Here is a 19,680-nt window from a genome sequence, read left to right on the forward strand (position 1 = left end):
AGTGTATATCATATTCTCGCCAGTTAGAATCATTCGTACGCGCGGAGTTTATCAACCTGCCGGCCTTGGTGTGTGTGTGTGTGCATTGATAGAGCTTCAAGCGATGTGATACGTTCCTTCAGGCATCATTTGCACTGTCCAGTAAATAGGGATTGTTTTTTGAAACTTTTATTCCCATTTTGCATATTAATGGACCCGCGTACGTAAGCCAAGAGAACGATGGTGGTGTATGCACACCCAATCGTTCCGCTTCCCCTTCATTCGGGGGTGACCCACATCCGGTGTTCCGAACCCTTTCTTACTTCACTTGCCACCACGGCTTAACTCATTCTCAATTGAGCGTTGTGCCGTTTGTTTCATTTTTGCCACGGCACAGACCGTCAAAATATGGCTCGGACGCATCAATCCCTTGCCCCGAACGGGGCTCGATTACTCCGTTAGCTTCCGATAGAGTGCAATAGAGTGGAAGCGATTTGGGCTGGCCGGATTGAAGGTAGGTGTAGGTGGTACAATAATAGGCCAACTATCATCCGCTATTCGTGCGTAACATGCTTAAGTATTTGGGGGAAGATTAAGTTCCTAAAGTAAAGTGTGTGCATCAGCAACAAGGAATGCTTGTTGCTATGGAATGCACCTTCTTGAAGAGTAATTTGAATAATAACAAATTAACCTGTTGTTCTATTTTCAGCGTTAATTTAAATTTCAATCCGGTTAAAGATGCTCACCCACCTTGTCGTTTAGAATTGGTCCCACATCTGCTTATGCACTATGCAGAATTAACACAAAATACGTTTGATTATTTATTAGATAATTTTATTAAATAATAATCTTAATGATTTTGATAAAATGTACTGATAAATTAAAAATGGAAGAACATTGTCTTTTAAACGGAGACTCTCATTGTATCTCTTTGACTTCGAAAATATTTGATTAAATCATTATCTGATGATTCTACATTTTAATGCGTTAAATGACTTCATATTCCTGTGGTTCAATGTATCTTGCTCGTGTTGTTTGGGCCAGGTCATTCATTCCGCTCCGCACAAACCTTATTTGTGGCGCAAAAGACGACAAAGCACATTTTATTTGGCGAGCGTATCAGCGCGATGGTTCGCTTTGCTATCGTTATCGGACCGTGTTGAGTTGCGGCAATTGAATTGAATCTGATAAGAATCGCACGCACGCTCAATGCTCAACACATTGGACGTGGTCCGTGTTTTGTGCGCTGCGGGCAACAGATGGTCCGGTGCGGTGGTTCAGATTTTGCAGGGTTCGCTATTTAGTGGATGCTAGCGTTGTGGATATTAAGTGAAAATTAGCTTGCGCGATCCCAGTGCGTCGTGCTTAAGCGTTTTTTGTATCTGAATCTCGTCTGGGTGGACCTGTCGTAGATAGCTTTATCTAATAAACGTAGTAAGACATGTTATGATCCTGTCGGTCCGCGAGAAGAGTTAAATGAAGAAATGGGGCTCTAATATAGGGATTAGAAGAGTCAGGTTCCATAACTCTGAGGTTAATTTTGAAGATGATGTCATCTTAAACGAACTACTCCTTCTTCTTTATCGGCACAACAACCTCAAGTGGTCTAGACCTGTCATTTATAGCTTTCTGATTGATCCGGATGGGATTTTGTTCCGTGCCGTTCGTGTGAAGATCGGCGCCGCTACGACGCAACGAACTTAATTTGGTTAATTCGCTTAACTCGAGATTGTTTCTAGCTTGATTTCGTCGACCATGGCGAGACCATGTTGGGTTCCAATTGAATTGTTATTAACTGAATAGTTAAAACACAAATGCAGCTTCATTTACTCCCCACCGCAGCAAACAACCCTGCAGATAACACGCACATTAGTTCAGGGTTCACCTTCACCCCCGTTGGAACGTAGTGCCAGTGTCGAATCGCAGCTGGAATGATTCACAACGACCCCACCGCAATAGAAGCATTATTATACCTCGTTCCATTCGCGCTTCGTTATTCGGCCTTTTGAGTATCCGCGCGGGTGTCTGGTGATCTTAAGCCGTTGATCACCGTTGATCGTGAAGAGAGTGAGAGTTACCCGTGCACATTTGCTGGGCCGTTTTAGTAGGGTGTGAACAGGTAAATTCCGCGATCATCCACCGAAAAAGGTTCCGATGAGTCAGCGGTGTTCGCTTTCATTGTGCGTAATGATCAAGCAATGAGGGAAGATTTCTGTGACCAAAAGTTACACACAACGAACGGAGCCGGACGTGTTGCGATCGTTCCCTTCCAGGTTAAACGTCGTGTAAAAGTGAAGCTTTTATTTAAGTTTCGCTCTGTAAAAGTCGTTAGATTAAGCGCCATTAAAAAAAGATACAAAATGGCGGAAACAAAACAAAACCATCGCCGGACAACAGTGACCCACATTTTACCCGTGCCATGTGCCACCGGGGCAGTTGGTTTTGTGAGCGGGAGGGGATGAAATAAAAGAGAAAGAGACTGTACTGAAACAATGCACCATATCTGTATGGGATTTTTTGGCCAAGGAAAATGGGTAACAAATCTTCACCGCGCAAAGAAAAGTGAAACGGGTTTTCGCGAAGCGTGTGTCGGCTTCGGTTCCCGTCGAACCGTGACCGGAAGTATGAACGGCAGGCGGACAGTGTACCACATCCCCCGGCGGGGAGGGTGTGCAGGATGTTAAAGACGGGGCTTCGCTTGCCTGCTGTCTAGTTGGAGCTTTTTTTTCGAAACTTCCATCTAATGTGGTGCAGTGTCATGCGAGGTTTAATGTGATCGTATCATTGACGCGGTCAAAATGTGGTTGTGATGTAGTAGTTTCATACGGCGCCATCGAAAGGTACAGCGGTGTACAATCAGAGCTAATGAAGGTGGTACTTGAACGATAAGAAAAAAAAAGAACAATTTCTTATCAATTGTAAGGCATATTTTTGTAGTATGGCACGATAAAGTGAAAGATAGCAGTGTTGTGTGTAACTGAGAAACTAATGATTCATTTGTATTTGATATCTCTAACGCTTGTTCGTGGCAACTCGGCTTAAATTGCAACACAATTTTTCTTACCGGAAAGGTGAGGTAAAGTAAGGAAAAATCGCAACCGGTCATGTGGAGACTACCCAGGAGCGAGTAGAAATAATTAATTCATGAACCACGTGTGTAAACGGAACCAAAATGCAGTAAGAAGAAAATGTTTGGGGTTCGTTCTCTACTGTTTTTCCCTCTCTTTTGCTGTATCTGCTTTATTCTTTATTATTATTTTTATATTTTTGGGTTCCTTTCGTAGCTTTGTTATTTTTTATTCATCTCTTACATTCTGTTTCTTGTTCTTTTTCCCTCTTTTCAATGTGCACTTGCGAACTTGCAAGTGAGTATGGCAAAAGAGATGGAGTAAAAGATGGTGCAGGCGTGTGGCAGCTTTGTTCGTGCCTTCATCGTGCAACCATTTTACATCGTGTTTCGTGCGCAAAATTCAATTCATTACTAGCCGCCAATTTTGTTGTCTGTTTTGTGCGTTTGTGGCCCACATCTGTGCCGAAACAGAAGGAAGCATCGCCAGCAACATCAATTGCTATGCCTTCACGTAGTGAACGAGTGTTTTTTTTTTATTTATTCCTGGTGCCGTTTTGCTAACTCTAACATTATTTAGGGGTTTTGTCCAGGGGGCCACAAAGTAGCAATTGGTGCGCTTTGTGTGGCGATGCACACGATGAGGGTGTTGAGACGAACCTATCTTGTGGAAAGAGGGATGCGGGCTGAAAGAGTTGAGAGTCGGGTGTGTACCCCCATCGCTTCAGCGGGCGAAGAAACACTTTTGCTTCATTTTCGATTTTTAATGGATCGATAATGGGCCCCAAAAGGGGCATAATTGATAAGAAAGTGTTCAACACCTTTTTCAAACGCTTCGTCGCTTCGGTTGCGATGCGGTTTTTTGTGGGGAAGTGATATTTTTTTTTCGATATATAAGGGTTGAAAGTTGATAGAAAATAGGGATGTAAGAGAAAAATGCATTTATATTATGCATTCATTCGATGGTTTAAAAGTAAAAGGAAGTACAAAATAATGTTTAAATGCGTTATGTGAAAAACAAAACTCAACCTACCAATAGAAAACAAAAGGAGCGAGAAGAGTACGTAAAAGTAGGAAAATTGTGGTATTTAATATATTTACGAAAATAGTTCTGATATCTTGTAATGTTTAATAATGTTTCATTATTTTGGGGTTATTTTGTATTAGCTGAATGTTTAATGCAATTTAATACTTTCTTAATACATTACTTCTAAATTTGGTAACTTTAAACAGTTTTACAGTTACTTCCGAATCGATCTTCATTTATTTTTTTACAATCGTTTCCATCTTTGGTTTTTCCTTCTTTACTTTGTTAAAGGTTGTTTTCTTCTGAGCTTTTTTATTTCATTTCCACATTTTATCACCCGACAGTGTTAAACTTTTATCGCGTTACTATCGTATCACTCAATTTGGGTTGTAAAAATTGTTCGTTTCTACTATTTTACGATCGTCTGTAATTGATTGAGTTGATAAGTTGCACGCGTGTTGCCAGTAATGATGTCTCTTTTGTAATGTTTCGTCGTGGGTGTAACGATAAGATAGTGGGAGTGACATGGGAATGTTGAATGATCATGCTACAAATTGTGCTCACGATAAAGCCTTATTTTCCCAACCATCAACTGGTCCCCTAAATCTATCTTTGGGGGTGAAGATGTGCTTACAAATTGATAGGAAATGGGTCAACGCAAGTCATCTAATTAAATGCATTATTTAAATCAAGAAGACAGCAACACCGGTTGTGTTTTTCGCGCCCATCAATCATTCCGTCCATCCGATCGCCTTTCAAAGCCCGGACACGTTCGATGCGGACAGTTTAATCGTTGGGAGTAAAAGTAAAATTATCCACGTAATTAATAGGAGCATATATCTCCGCTTGAAAGGGGATTTTAAACGAAATGGATTAAATTACAATTAATCTGCACCGTCTGCATTGCGAGATAATGAGCTGGCAAGTGATTAGCTTGAACGCAACCGGCAAACCGGATGACACAACAGGTGCATTGCGTTACTGAACCGTGTGTCCGAAAGTTTCCACCTGGGCACGTGTGCAGTGAAGCGGGCAGTGAATATATTCTAACCGTTGGTGCGGCGGAAGTATAAATCACAGAGGGAAATGGTTTCGGTCTGCAGCCGAACCGAAGCAGAGGCAGGGGAGCGGCTCGGTTTTCGATTTTGACAGCATTGGATGGGATCGATTCACTTTAGTCGGGGGCGCGTTGTGGGGCATGGAGCATAATTTGGCCCGCCGGGTACGTACAGCACAAAAATTTGTAGTTGGCAGCGTGCCAACGGCGCGTCTCTAGTTGGGAGGGAACGTGCCTAATATTACTAACTGCATTCACAAACGAGCCAATGATTCAGTTTTGTGACGCGAACGTGTTTGCATGTTTTGCTCGTTGGTTAAGTGTGAAAAATAACGTGGTACAAAAATAGCACTAGCGTGTTGGAGCGTAAGGAGGACGTAAATGCGAAGGTGCAGAATAAGAATTACTGGCAGGATCATTATCATACAGCTGTAATGAGGCCCAAAAAATATATGAACGAGTTAAATAAAATGTATGTTTTACAAAGTTTTTAGAGATAATAAAATGATTTTTATTATGTTTAACTTTTTTGCTTTAACGTAAACTATTACAGATTTTTTCGTAAGATGGAAAAATGCCCCATTCAACGAAAATAAACGGCTGTTTACGAAAAATCGTTCATTCGATACGTCATTTTATAAGTCGTTCAACAATAATGAAAATTGTCTTAAGACACATCTAATAATACAAATATAGTGTTATCACAATTAATTGACATTTGACAATTGATATTAAATAAATGATTAAACACATATTTTTATCCATTGGATTTTTGCTGCCTTAATTCTGTGTGAAGGTCCCAATAAATATGTGTTAGTATTTACATTTTTTTGTTAACGAGATGACTCTACTCGTGTATAAACACATTGAACAAACTAGTAGCAGTATATTATATATATGGCTTGGTGGCAAGATGGCACCGGCGCTGGTCTTCGCATGGTAGACACGATTCCAAAATCCCATCCAGACCGATTCTCCGTACTTGAGACTGGTTATTCGGCTACGGGTAAATAAAATCATTGAACACCAGGAATGGCAGGCCCAGACCTCTTGAGGTTGTTGTTGCCGATGAGGAAGAAGTGGCAGTATATTTATGTCACACACTGTAGGATAGGCGGACGGATTATCCGTGAGTTAAAAAATGACAGCTAGTAGACAGTAGAATAGTTTGAATTTTTTAACCATTTGGCCAGTTGACCCGAAAGGAACTTGAGAGTTTTCTATAAAGAGTTGTTCTAGTTACACTTCCTGGAAAATGTTCAATAATTTCAATAAAATAATTCAATAAAAACTAATTACTTATATTAAAAAAAACATTTGAATGCTTAAAGCGTTGACCTGCCAAATTAATATTCGATGATCATACAATAATGTTTATGTTATCCGTGAATATCGATTAACCTGCATGCGGCCAATCCACAGTTGCCCGGATAAACGACGATACACTGTATTTGATTTTGATTTATTTAATTTTGGGAGATAGAAAAATGTTTTCCATTTTCAAAACAATAATTTTGAATAGTTTCATTAAAAAAGTAGTTTATAAATAACCGTGATAAGGGAATAAAAAAAATTCTCTGTTATTAACAAAGATTCATATCCCTTTAATTCTCAACAATGTAAACTATGATCAAAATTATAGAAATGGAAGTGGCATCTCATGATGTAAAATTATTGTTTGTCTTAAACACTTAAACAGCTATTTATGTGTGTAATTGTCGTACAAAATCCAGTCACAAAATTGGACAAGTTGCCCAAAATAGAAACCATATTTATGTCCTTCAACTAGCTGCAGCTCGGCTGGCCAACAAAGGCTAATTTTACAGCGGGCTTTTCGCCCGCTTCCCATTCCCACTCAACAACATGGCCACAAATTCAATGCACAATGTCAATGTGAATTTGCGAAACGAAAAAAAAAAAAAACAAGAATTGAAAAACAATTTGCATCGTTCTCGCCTTTTTAGCTTTTCCGTACGCTTCCGGTGCATCGTTGCAGCCGCGTGAATCATTAGCATGTCGCGTGGCGTATGGCTGTGTGGTGGTTTGACGGTTTGTTCTGTTTTCGTTTGTTTTGCACGCGAAACAGACATTCTGTCGGGCGAAGGAAGTAGCGCATAAGCGCGACAAAAGAACAATAACTACTTGCGCACTACAAATCACACCGGTACGGCCGCGAATGCACCATGGCACAAGTTTCTCGTGCTTTTGTGTTCCTTTCCCGATGTTTGCGTTTGTTGCATTACCATACATACACACGGTGGACGGGTTAACAATCGTACGGGTAACGGGTGGTGCATTTTTGCACGCTGTAGCTAGACGTGGCCTTTCCTATTCGGAAAGGTATTTTGGGCAGGTTTGCACAGGTGAGGGATTTTTTTGGTTGAATGCCACTTGTTCGGTTAAGAGATTTGTATCATTTTTGTGGGTTTTTCTACAATTTTCTTGAATAAATGAATTCATTGTAATTTAACTCACAAAAACTCTTGTATGTCATAACAATATAATCTTCTACATTCCCCAAACTATTGTTTTACTCTCCAAAAAAACCCGACTTTTGTGCTCAAGTAATAAATTGTAAGCCATTTCTTTAATCTCTTTTGATGTTGAAGTTAAACATGTTATGATAGATATGCAATCTTTCCACCTTTTTAGAACTTTTGTAGTGTTAGCATGAAATTGAGAAGCATTTTACATCACACTTCACACATTCCAATTATTCTTGAAAAAAGTTTAGCAAATAGCTCCATACTTGCTGATATCTCCATACTCCATATCTGCCATATCCATCCATATCTGCTGAGCTTGAAACCCCTGTAAAATAGCCGTTGTAATGGTGATCGTGCGAGACAAACACATCTGGTGCATATTAAATTTGTATGACGGGAAAGAACTTTATTAAAAACTGATTTGCAGTGAAAAGAAATGAAAACTTCAACAAGAAATGGTACAATTCTGCTTGGTAGACTAAGTGCTAAGAGCTGTTTTATACTTTAAACATGAAAAAAACTGTCCAGTCATCTTGTTGCGCTAGAACTTCCATAAAACCCAAAGCGTATAATCATCCGATATTAAAATTATAATGAATTACTACTTAATGTTCTTCAGCAACTTAAGATTCACTATCAAGTACACCCTTTTAGCGAATGAACAAATACAATCAAATGAAAGGAAGAGTAAAGCCCTTTATCATTATAATTTTCAAGACATCGCTACAATGTGCAGCAAAGCCACCAAAAATAGTGAGCTTTCGTTTTGCTCCCTTGCGTGGCCATATTGGGCGCTACTTCCAACGACCAAAAAAAAAAAAAAAACTATCCCCCGAAATGAATAATTAGAAGGAATCGTAAACAAGCTGACGCACTCTCTCTTCTCCACTTTCTAATTCATTGTACAAAGTTATACAACGTAGTTTGTACGCTGTAAGGATGGGCTTAGCAAGTGTGTTGCCGGCCTTTTTTTTGTGCGAATGCGTATATATTTTTATTGAACCGGCAACCGGATGGGTACTGCTCGAACATTTTAATGGTTCCATATTGACGTGTACCGTTGTGGCTGACGACTGAAAAGTTAACAAAACACAAAAATGGTCCTCCACTCGTTCGATTCGCGAACGCAGTGTTACTCGGAAAAGCATTAAACGGTGTACGCAGTAAAATTACCAACCCAGCGCATACGGGCGCCTTACGAACGGAAATGAATTAAAACAAGATGAGCCGTGGTTGCCGTGCGCACCTGTAAAGCTGTAACCCGCCCCTTAGGGAAAGCAACGGTGGAAAAAAGGGCGGAAAACGAAACGTGATGATGATGAAAACAGACGAAAAATCAACCGGTGTGCTGGTGGGACCGTTACAGCTCACTGCACACCGAACGGGCGGCGTAGGTATGTCATTGCCAGATTTTGTTTTCATCACACTTTTCCGACGTACGAACCGAGGGCGAAGAGATTTCGTGACATTCGCTGCGGAGTTGCACCACGAGTCGGACATGCCGCCTCGGTCCGCCTAGGCAGAGCTTTTGCTTTCGTTCGGCAGTGCACGGTTGGAGGGTGAACGGATCCAGCGCGAAAAGTATACAAACATAATTTAAATAATAGCAGTTTTCCAACCGGCAACGTGCGTGTGCGTGGGCTTTTGCAAGGTGATTCATTTGTTGTGTTTTTCGTTGTATTTTTTTTTTATTTGCTTGACGCCGCAAACATCGTGCGCGAGTGAGCAATCTGTACGCGAATTGCGCCACAATTACTTCGCGTCACCGGTTCATAATGCTGCAACCGGGCCGCTGCCGCTATGCTGTGGATGGTTGAAAAACTGATCGGTCGGTGTTTTTGTCGTTGAAAAAAGTGCGCTTTGTTGCGGGGACTAATTAATGTGCACAAGGTTCATCAAGGGATGAGCAGTCTGTTGCGCGTAAGGTGTGGTAAAAGTATAACATTTATTTAACTTATTAATTTTATTACAGAACCGATCCGTCCGTCGATCGGTAAGCGAGCAGACGTAACCGAAAGTGAGTGAATGAACTGTTTAAAGTGATCTTGTGCCCTGTGAAGCAGAAATTCAAACCGAAAAGCAGTTAATGATCGCATTTAAAGGGCATTAAGCAGTGCATGTGTGTGTGTGCGTATGAGTGTAAAAAAAATAAAACAACAACCGGGTGTAGTATAAAACCATGTCTACCAAAATCAGCAACGGAAACAGTGGTGGGGCCAATCCCGCATCCAACACAACTGCCAGCAACAATAATAACAACAACGATTCACCGGACGTACAAGTGACCGTTAAGGATCTTCCGATCTCGTTTAAGGTGAGTCGATAGGCAAAGGGAGAGACTGCACCGGCACCGTGGAAGCGTACACGTCGCTGTCCACTGGGCCGGAAATGGTGATGAGCCAAAAGCTACGGTAGGGTGAAATCATGTGCGATGTCGTTCCGCTTCTATGCGCTGAGGGATCCCAAAAACACAACCACTGGCACATACACTTTGCGCTCAAGGGTGAAATGGTTCTGGATGGGGAAGGTTCGTTTGGATGGTATTTTTTTAAGCCCACACCGTACGTTTAAAGCCCTCTCGTTCGCTTTGTTCTAGTTTCGAACATCGCCGTGCAGTGGAACCACGGTGGTGTATTGTCGATCGTCCGTCAACCGTGAACTTCCGTTCTGGTGTTAGACGACGCAACTTGCCGGAAGTTGGTGGAATAATGTAGTTTTGAAAATTGTTTCGAGATGCTTTTTTTTCTGGTTTGTTGTGATTCCTGCGGATACAAAAAATACAGCGTTGAACAATCGTTTCGAGATCAGAAAACCATTCATCTATATGGAATAATGGTTAATTAGTTTCGAGTTTCAAAGTAAATAATTTGTATCATAAATTGCATGCTGCGGGGTGCAATCACATGCCTTGTTTTCAACAATTAAAAAAATATAAATTATTTTAGAAGGACTTTGATATAACTATAAGCGTTTTGTTAGTAGACTTTGTAAGGTTCTATACCTGCAGTAAAATAAAAAAAAGACTTCCAGCTCTTGTTGCATTTCTCACGTTGTATTTACAGTGTTAGTATTGTTTGAATAATTAGTAACATGATAAAGGTTTAGGTACTGCCGGGATCATCAACTTCAAAATCGGGAGAATTGGTTTTATCCAAAAAATGCCATAATGCCTTACTGATTGCATAATTTTGGGGTGATGAAAGCCACTCTCTTGGACGTTTTTCTCATGTTTCGGAATTATTTCTTTAAATAATCTTGTTGTTGTTTATCGACACAACAAGCTCAAGATCTTTAAATCTTGCCATTCCTGGCTTTCTTTGATTTTTTTATTTGCCGTAGCCGTACAGATTGGTCCGGATGGAATTTTGGACGCCACGTTCTATTCTGATAAAATATACACAAAAATGAGTACTTATTTATTTTATTCACGATTCACGATTCACGATTCACCACATTGCTGAAATCTCTTAGAATCTTAACGTATGGTACAATTTACATCCGTTTGGAGGTAGTGCCTTCGCCGAACAGTGAAAGGGCACCTTATGCGTAGTGTACTCTGACGAAAAAAAAATGTTAAAAGGTATAAACAATTATGGATTGAGAACTCCATGTGGAAGTGTAGGATGGTTTACTGCTGTTCGAACTGCTGATGAAATCATGCACTGCTTTCGATAAGTAATTTTAGGAACTTTTCGCCCGTTTGTGAACGCTGGCAAATAACCACAAAAATATAATACATAACTATTACTGTAAAAGGAGGAAAAATCAAAGTTGAGCAATTTACAACCTTTTGAACAACTTGCAACAGTGCATCACGAGCTATAAAATAAGCTAAACGTATGTCTATGCCATAAACGCTATTTTCATGCAGAAGTGCACCGCCGTACCTATCGCGTATTCGTTATGCGCAGCTTGAAGCTTTTAACACCCCGCTGTACTACATTATATCTTAATTATACAAAACCCTCTCAAGCTGTTTAACCATCATTTGATGCATAATAGCATCAGCCGTTTCCTTTATCTTTGCTGTGGCCGCTCGGCTCACATTATTCATATTCGGGACAGTGTGCTTTCCGAACAGCTAGCGTTACATTGAACGATCGCTTTCGACAAGTATTGACCGGGTTTTAGGTTTGGACTTCCAACTGATTCTCATGGGCGAGGATCCGTTAAAAGGGGGTTTGGGCATGGGCACGAAGGGAAATCCAAGTTGCAATATAATTTCATGCACCTTTGTACCCTTTGTTCCACCGATTCCGGGTGATGCGTTGGGTGATAGGCAGGGAGAGAGCCAACAAGTGGAAACAAGAGGGATAGGGCGCTCTAAAAGGGCTAAATGAATGATCCGTCGCTCGTGCTATTCAAACAGCACGCGCTATTGTCGGTGAGATTAATCGAACCGTTTAGATAAGGAGGGCTGGAGTTGGAGAGGGCTGAGGATTGGTTTTGATGAGCCCATGGGGAAGTTATGTTTATGCGTGTGGTTTTATTAGCAATGTTTGAGGGGCAAGTGCATTCAGTTAACGGTTTTGAAACGAGGGTTGTTAAACGCCATTGTGATTGATTCTGTTAAAGTACTTCAAACGAATGTACACCGATAAGATAAAAAAGGGTATTAAAATCGTGTTTATATCCAAAGAAGCTTCTATCGTTTGAATGTCTATTGTTTGCCAGATCTTTTCCCCTTTTTTAAAGAAAAAAATAGATTTATGTCATTTTAAACCTTATTTACAAAAAAAGAAAATAAATGTACATGCGCACGCTAACTGTTAAGGAATAGGCATGGGCAATTATAAAGCAGAAAGCGAAAAATATAATTTTTCATATTCGACCTATGTCACAATAAAAAACCTTAAAAAACCAGTGCTAGAAAAAACAATAAAGGAAGAAGTCCTATATATACTTAATTGCTATATCTTAGACCTACATTACCAAAGCTATTACTAAAATTAACTATATTTACAAAAAGATCTCTAATGAATTCTGAGCTGGATTGCGAGGTTTGTACGTATCCTGTCTCTGATAAGTGGTATTTGAACTAATTTGTGGAGGTGGTAGGTGCTGTGTCTAACAGGCAAGTTGACAAGTTGAGGATCATTTTAAGGAACCCTTTTTTGAGCTCATTTGACCATACATTTGACTCATCTAATATTGCTGGCAGTTCGACCTGCTTTTTAAAAATGAGCTTATTCTCCATTGTTAGTATTCCATTTCTTTAAATTATTAGATACAGACTCATCAGTGTCCCTAGGACTTTTGTTCTAATATGGTTGATGTGATGTTTGAAAGAGAGTATGCGGTCGATCATAACGCCAAGCTAACGTACATGCGGGTCCCATGTGATCGCATGGCCTTCTAGTTTAATGGATTTAACTCTGCGCCTGATGGTGGATAGCTACAGATTTTTCCTACAAGGTAATAGTTTACCACAATTTTCGAGTCATGAAGGTATTTTACGAATTCTAACGCTCTTTGGAGTCCAGCGTGTAAACAAGCTAGATATTTCTGTTGACATAAGATGGCATAAAGAGTATGTTCTATATCACCATCATAAAGAGATTGCTGAGTACTATTATCTGATTAGAACATCCGTCGTATAACAGTTATACAAGAGCGGTCCCAAGATGCTGCCCAGTAGGAACATCCATCGTATAACAGCTATACAAGAGCGTTCCTAAGAGACTGCCCAGAGGTACCCTGGTCTTGTTTTCATAAGAATTAAAGTGTATCGAACCTAGGTATACCGCCGATGTCCTGCAGCTTAGTTAGCTTTGTATCATTTTTATAAGATACATCGCGAACCATTATCAAACGCTTTTTCTACGTTTAATAAAGTGATTGCTGTGGATTTTCCGACAAATATATCAAAGTTTAAAATATTTCACATCCTCTAAAGCTGGTAGGATGTCGAATGTCCCTTTATATACACAAACTGAATTTTAGTTACGGTGTTATTCACATCGCAATGATCTTCTATCCTAGCATTTAAAATTTTCTTAACTATTATGCTACGAATACTTAGTAAGGAGATTGGTATAAATGATTATTACCTGTTATGTCCAATATTAATCTGAAAGTTAAGCCATAATATATTTACGTTAATTATAAGTAATTTCACATGCTTGGACGAATTTAAATTCTTCTCTGAAGAGAATTATAATAATTTTTTAACATATTTATTTATTCCATTTGAAGGTCAAATATCTTGGAAGCCAACCCGCTACAGGACTATGGGGAATCAAACACACGAGGTTACCGGTGGATCATTTAGTAAGTATCTCTGAATGACTCACAATTTATTATCTCGATTTATTAACCAATGTTTACAAATTCCTCAGGTCAGCGTTGCCAAAAACTTGCCTCCAAACCGAATTCTTCCCTTCTGCAATCTTACTGTATCGCTCGACGGTGTGAAGATTGAGTCTATCACCTCAAAGCTAACGTCGGTGTCTAATTTTACGATCGATACGATTTCATATGGTGTGCAGGACCTGGTGTACACGCGAGTTTTTGCTATGATCGTCGTTAAGGAGAACTACAACCTGAAGGAAAAGAACCCATTCGATGTGCATGCGTTCGTGTGCGATAGCAGGTAATTAAATAGCAAACGTATAAAGATCTCTGTATCTTACATATGTGGTACGTAATATTCACTATCTGTTGTTGTTTTTCGTTTGCTTACCTTCAGAGCGATGGCGCGAAAGTTAACCTTCGCCCTGGCCGCCTCCTTCCAGGACTACTCGAAGCGAGTCAAGGATGCGGAGGATAAGAACGGTGGCAGTGGTGGCGACTCGGAGAAATCACTGCGAAAGAAGTTTGCCATTGATCTACGAACGCCCGAAGAAATGCAACAGGACATCACAGAGCAGGAGACGGAAGCGTGATTTTTACAGGGATGCGGACGCGTTCCCAAACGTCCATCATGCGAAAGAAATGCTGGAACGCTACTAGAACTAGAACAACAAACCAACAGAACATTCACACGGGACCAACCTGAGTGCAAATCCTAGTCCTTATGCTAACGAGCCAACTGGAGGACGCTTTGGTTTAGTTTAACCTCCAGTATCCAGTCCACGGTGCCGAATGGAGTCGCGCTATTACTTACTTACGTATTGTACCAAATGATGCTTTTGTTTATTTTTTTTGTTTCTCGTCCGTTGCGTCTGCCGTACCGTTTGCACGGTTTTATACTAGTTGTATAATTTTAAAAACGAATGATCACGAAACATGCTTCCTAATGAGGTTTTACGAGATGTGTCGATGTGCGAGCTAGTTGGAAAGAAATGTTGAATAGGTAAATAAGTTTAAGAAAGCTAGAGGCTTCCGCTTTCTAGCTTCATTATTGCAAGCTACCGTGGCGATTGATTTTATTTCAATAAATTTTTGTGAGTGCAAATGTTGTGTATTAGTTTTTTTGCTAACATTTAGCTGTATTTAAAAAAAAGGTTACAGGGTGTTTCTCCAGATTACTAAAAGTACGCAAATATCCACAGATCTCGGAATGCTTAAATTCGAGCAATTATTTGCTAAATGAAATGAGTTTTGAGATAATCTTTAGTTAATCATAATTTTATTTGCAAGTTGAGGTAAGGAAAATAGCATAAATGTAATCGCGTACATAGTACCACCCCTGTATCACTCTTTGTTTTCTTCTTAACCGGCACAACAACCTCAAGAGGTCTAAGACCGGCGCTGCTACTAGTATAACACCACCCCAAAAAATTCTGCTCAAATCTAATGGATCTAATTGTTTACGTGTAAAAATCGATACAAAACGAAATCTGCGTGTATAACACCATCCCTTTTTTCGCTGTACGACGCGTCATAACAAGTGGAAATACTGTCTATTAAAACGCCCAAAAGTATGCAATATAAGCACACGTCTATATCTACAGTGATGCGTATATCTTTCAGCGAATTATAAAATTAATATCGATACTCGTTAAAAAATATAGACCAACGTTTCAAGGGCTTTTCAGTAACCAATTACTGGCATTTCTCAATGCAAAAGGGCATTCATGACCTTTGGAACTTGGGGTAGAAATTAATAAAAGAGTCAGAGTGTAAATGGAAAAAAACGATAATTAATTACTTCCACTACAGTGCATAAGAACCTATCTAAAAACAAGTGCATACTTTCAGGCGTGTTGTATTCGTTTGTACAAACCATTTGACCAACAATAAGTTAGTTTTTCTCGTAACATTCACATACCGATTTTCTTTTAAATTACACTACAATGAATAGTCGTGTTTTTAAAAAGTTTATTTTTAAAGTCGTTGGATTGAATTTGACTTCGACAGAAGCTCCTTGCATGATAAAGCACGTACAAGGTGTTTGTTTCGTTTCGTTTGAAATTGTAATAAATTAACTTACGCTAAACGGTCATGGCGGGACACCGTTGGACCGCGCTGGTTCTACCGGTGGACCTACTTAACCATCTAATCAATGCGCTCGGCAATATGGGCGCCCTCCAGTGGAACCTCACTGCCGCGATCGGATGGCGTCGGCTCGGAAGAGGAACGTTTTTCTTCGCCGAATCGGTGGGCCCTGGGTGACGGCGTCCAGATGGAACTCGGTTGATACGATCAGCTCGGGCAGTTCAGCACTGTCGTTTGGTCGGAGCGGTGCCATCTCCTCCACGATGGCAGGGCTTTCCATGGGCCGGTCCTGTTCTTTAGTGGGTGTGTCCGCTTCAGCTCCCTCAAGCTTGACGTCAATCGTTTCCGGTTCAGAAGCAGGCAGAACCGTTTCGTCCGCTTCCACGCTGACGGTGTCAGCCGTTTCCGATGAATCATCCGCGGTGGCAGCGGAACTCAATTCCGTCTGTGGCGATAGTTCGTTCACCTGCTGATCACTTTCCAACGCTGTTGAGCTTTGTTCACTATCGTTGACTGTTGATGACGCATCCGATGGCATTTGTGGTGCTTCCATATCGGCTGTGTGTGTGGAGTGTGATTCGGGCAAGACTTCGTTGTCTTGTTGGTTGGCTGGTATGAACAGTGACGGTGTTGGGTCTTCTACTATCTCGGCAACAAGCGGCTTCAGCACATCAGTCTCTACAGCAAGATCATGTACGATAGGTTCTAGCTCTTCCACCATCTGCACGGCATTCAGAAGTGAGTCAGCTTCGTTTTGTGTTTCGTTCTCCGTTTCTGGAGTTGCTGATGGCGCAAGTTCATTCGGAGTACCTTGCGTGTCCGTCTCCAATTTTTCAGCCTGCTCATCTGCAGTAACTTCCTCCTGGGATGCTGTGTCGGAGAGCGCTACTACTGACGATGGTTCTGAGGATACAATCTGTTCGTGTTCCTGCTGTTGCTGCTGCTGAATTACATCATCCATAACTTCGACCTCATTGGATTCTTCATCCTGGTTCGCAGGATCAGCACTCGTTGCCTCCAAAGAAACAGTCAATGTCGAGGGTTCACTTTCATCCATTACTTCTTGAGCTGAATTTTCTGACGATACATCGCCCTCCTCCTCAATCGGATCAAACAGGTCAGCATTCACCTGATGCTGTTCCGCTTGTTCTTGTTGCTGTTCCGGTTCATCATTCAAAACCTGAACCGATTCTGCTTGTTCAGATGGCTGCCGTGTGTTGTCCTGCGCAGCTTCTTCACTGGGTGCAACAACCTCAGCCGCGTGGGAAGGAGCATGTGGAGCTTCCAGCTCTTGAACTGGAGCTGTCTGTACCGGTTGCTTGCGGTTCATTTCTTCCACTTGCGGCGCTTCTTCGGCTGCCTCGGAACTGGGAGCGGATGGTCCGTAGTCTTCGCCATCGGGGTAATACTGTGCGGACTCTTCGCAGGGATAGCCGAGCTGTCCATCATGGACGCACGTTTGATACATTTGGCTGAAAACAGTGCGTTCGGCACAGATGAAGCTGAACCGGGCATTATCTTGGCAGCGATGGAAGATCTATTGGAGTAACAAATGGTTGGAACATTCAATGGCATGGGACAGAAAAAATAGAATCAACAACATATGTTATAATTATGGTACAATTTGTCAAATTTGACAAATTTGACTTTTTAGAAAACCTTAACGAAAAATTAGGTTCATATGAAGAGAGTTCACATATAACGTTTATAGATTTTTCCACGTTCCTTCCAATTATGAGGTCTCATATAACCCACAGCAAGGTATTAGGGCGGAAAATTCAATCCTCAAAAGATCACCTTTCACTGGCCGCATTCGTCGGAGTCGCTTTTCGGATTCGAAGCGTATAATTTGGGGAGTTTTCCTTTCTTAAGTGTATCTCCCTTCATTGCTCATCCGATCTGATTCCGTATTACCTTCGCTGCTATCAATCGTTCGACAACTCTTTCCCTGTTCCCGTATCTTACCTGACAATCATTGTCCATATCGACGTAGAACCCATCGGTACGGTTGGCGCACGCAAACGAGTGGTTAATATCGTCACGTATCTCTTCAGCCCCGGCCGGCAGCACGTAGCTGTACACTTTCACTTGTTTGCTCTAGAGGCAGAGAAAGAGGGTGGATTGGAAAGAAAACAAAATTGTCAATTAAACTCTTACATTTTCATAATGCACAGAGCGTAGCTGTGAATTATCAAATTTGAAGATAATAACGCGATCTGCTGCGGCAAGGCGCCACCTAACGCGTGAGGTGCCGTGCGTACGACCAACCAACGAAGGGTTCGATGGCCGTTTTGAAGGGCCAAAAATAGACATGAAAGTAATGCCTCGTGATCGTGGATGGTTGGTGCGTGTGTGATCGGTTTATTAGTCTTTCGGCGGAAATTAAAGGTTTAGGTAATTAATTTAGCTATTTATTGCTCTTTGGGAACAGACAAACTAACGATTCAATAGCTTGTTCATTTTATATTCATACTTATTATGTTTAAAGTCGAATGTGTTTTGTGCCACAGATTTTACTTGAAGTTTAATGTTGAATATGTTCTATGTTTTATGAACTTTTGCACGGTGATCGCGGGAAAGATGTAAATGATTAAAAAACCAATTTATAAGGGAGGTGTAAGAATATAGAGAGCATTAAGAACCGGTGTAGATCAAATATCAAATGTCATTCAAAAGAAATCGAACAAATGATACCGAGTATCGTCGAGGAGTACAGTATGTTGTATCCGATAAGGTTGATGGAATGTTGAGCGCTGGTTTGATAGATATGTTTGTACAATTCTATTAATCAATCCCAGAACTTGCAAAAGGATTTAAGGACTCATCTGTATTGAGTAACTCTTATTATAATCAAGAATCGGTATGGTGAATTAGAATTCATGAAAACTGCTGGATAATCCTGGTCGTGGATTTGCTATAATGATAAGTCTATTTTTTGCTTTGACACTTCCATTTCTGGTTGTTTGGTTCTGATATTCTCAGCATGCTTTGTTTACATTTATCCATCTTTTGAAAGTGCAAATGCATCAAATGTTAGAACTGTGCTAATGGGGATTGATATCTGTTTTATCATGTGAAAGATCATGTGGACCAACCAGTAAAGCGTTTATAATTGTAGTCAATCATTTTACTAATTTCCTGCCTTAGTGCGTTGACCCCTCAGTTGAAGAAATAATACATAATAGATTTTTATCTCTACTTTATTCATGAATCGTTAGCCAATTCTCCTTGTAAAGTGATAAACGATTTTAATTCTCATGTATACATTGTATAAACTCATTAATTTTCAGTATTACTTGAAGGTCATAAATGAATCCACAAAACTTTTTCTACAACCCAAAGCCTTCTTTCTAACGAACGACAGAACAACGCACATTACGCGGCGCGACCATAGACAACAGGATGCGAATGGAATGTCCGGTTCTATTCTGCTTTCGTGTTTTGTGGTTTAGAACTATCCACAGTGAGTTACTCACCCGGCTCGGCAATATTCTGGCGTTGGCAAGCGCTGCCACAAAGAGCAGTACTGATGCTAACGGAACTATTCGCACCATCGTGGCAGGCAGCAGACGGACGTAGACGGGGATCAGATTTTGTGTTTCGGTGCGTTGTGGCTGCTTCTATTTCCACTTGCGTTACACGTGAGCTCACTTTTGGTGGTAATTAATCCTTGATTGCTAAAAGA

At 40.7% G+C, this 19,680-nt stretch overlaps 2 protein-coding genes across 2 annotated transcripts; one reads left to right on the forward strand and one right to left on the reverse strand.

Annotated features, from left to right (window-relative positions):
• The first annotated feature begins 9,795 nt into the window (after positions 1-9,795).
• LOC128711957 (uncharacterized) lies at positions 9,796-14,500 on the forward strand. Its single transcript, XM_053806847.1, has 4 exons — positions 9,796-9,930; positions 13,812-13,886; positions 13,955-14,208; positions 14,305-14,500. The coding sequence occupies exons 1-4, from the start codon at positions 9,796-9,798 to the stop codon at positions 14,498-14,500; spliced, it is 660 nt and encodes a 219-aa protein (XP_053662822.1).
• Positions 14,501-16,098: 1,598 nt separating this feature from the next.
• Positions 16,099-19,549, reverse strand: LOC128713971 (protein bangles and beads). The gene is made up of 3 exons (XM_053808845.1): positions 19,472-19,549; positions 17,961-18,092; positions 16,099-17,532 (listed from the first exon to the last, which is right to left on the reverse strand). The coding sequence occupies exons 1-3, from the start codon at positions 19,547-19,549 to the stop codon at positions 16,099-16,101; spliced, it is 1,644 nt and encodes a 547-aa protein (XP_053664820.1).
• Between the last annotated feature and the right edge of the window lie 131 nt (positions 19,550-19,680).

This window comes from Anopheles marshallii, chromosome 3 (assembly GCF_943734725.1).
Source record: "Anopheles marshallii chromosome 3, idAnoMarsDA_429_01, whole genome shotgun sequence".
NCBI lineage: Eukaryota > Metazoa > Arthropoda > Insecta > Diptera > Culicidae > Anopheles > Anopheles marshallii.

What these genes read in the sequence shown, in the direction of transcription:
- LOC128711957 (XM_053806847.1), top strand. Translation starts at nt 9,796, where the DNA reads ATGTCTACCAAAATCAGCAACGGAAACAGTGGTGGGGCCAATCCCGCA. An exon ending in GGTTACCGGTGGATCATTTA is followed by an intron (nt 13,887 to 13,954) that starts GTAAGTATCTCT and finishes CAAATTCCTCAG; the next exon opens with GTCAGCGTTGCCAAAAACTT. An exon ending in GCGTTCGTGTGCGATAGCAG is followed by an intron (nt 14,209 to 14,304) that starts GTAATTAAATAG and finishes GCTTACCTTCAG; the next exon opens with AGCGATGGCGCGAAAGTTAA.
- LOC128713971 (XM_053808845.1), bottom strand. Translation starts at nt 19,549, where the DNA reads ATGGTGCGAATAGTTCCGTTAGCATCAGTACTGCTCTTTGTGGCAGCG. An exon ending in CCAGAATATTGCCGAGCCGG is followed by an intron (nt 18,093 to 19,471) that starts GTGAGTAACTCA and finishes CTCTGCCTCTAG; the next exon opens with AGCAAACAAGTGAAAGTGTA. An exon ending in ATATGGACAATGATTGTCAG is followed by an intron (nt 17,533 to 17,960) that starts GTAAGATACGGG and finishes TTACTCCAATAG; the next exon opens with ATCTTCCATCGCTGCCAAGA.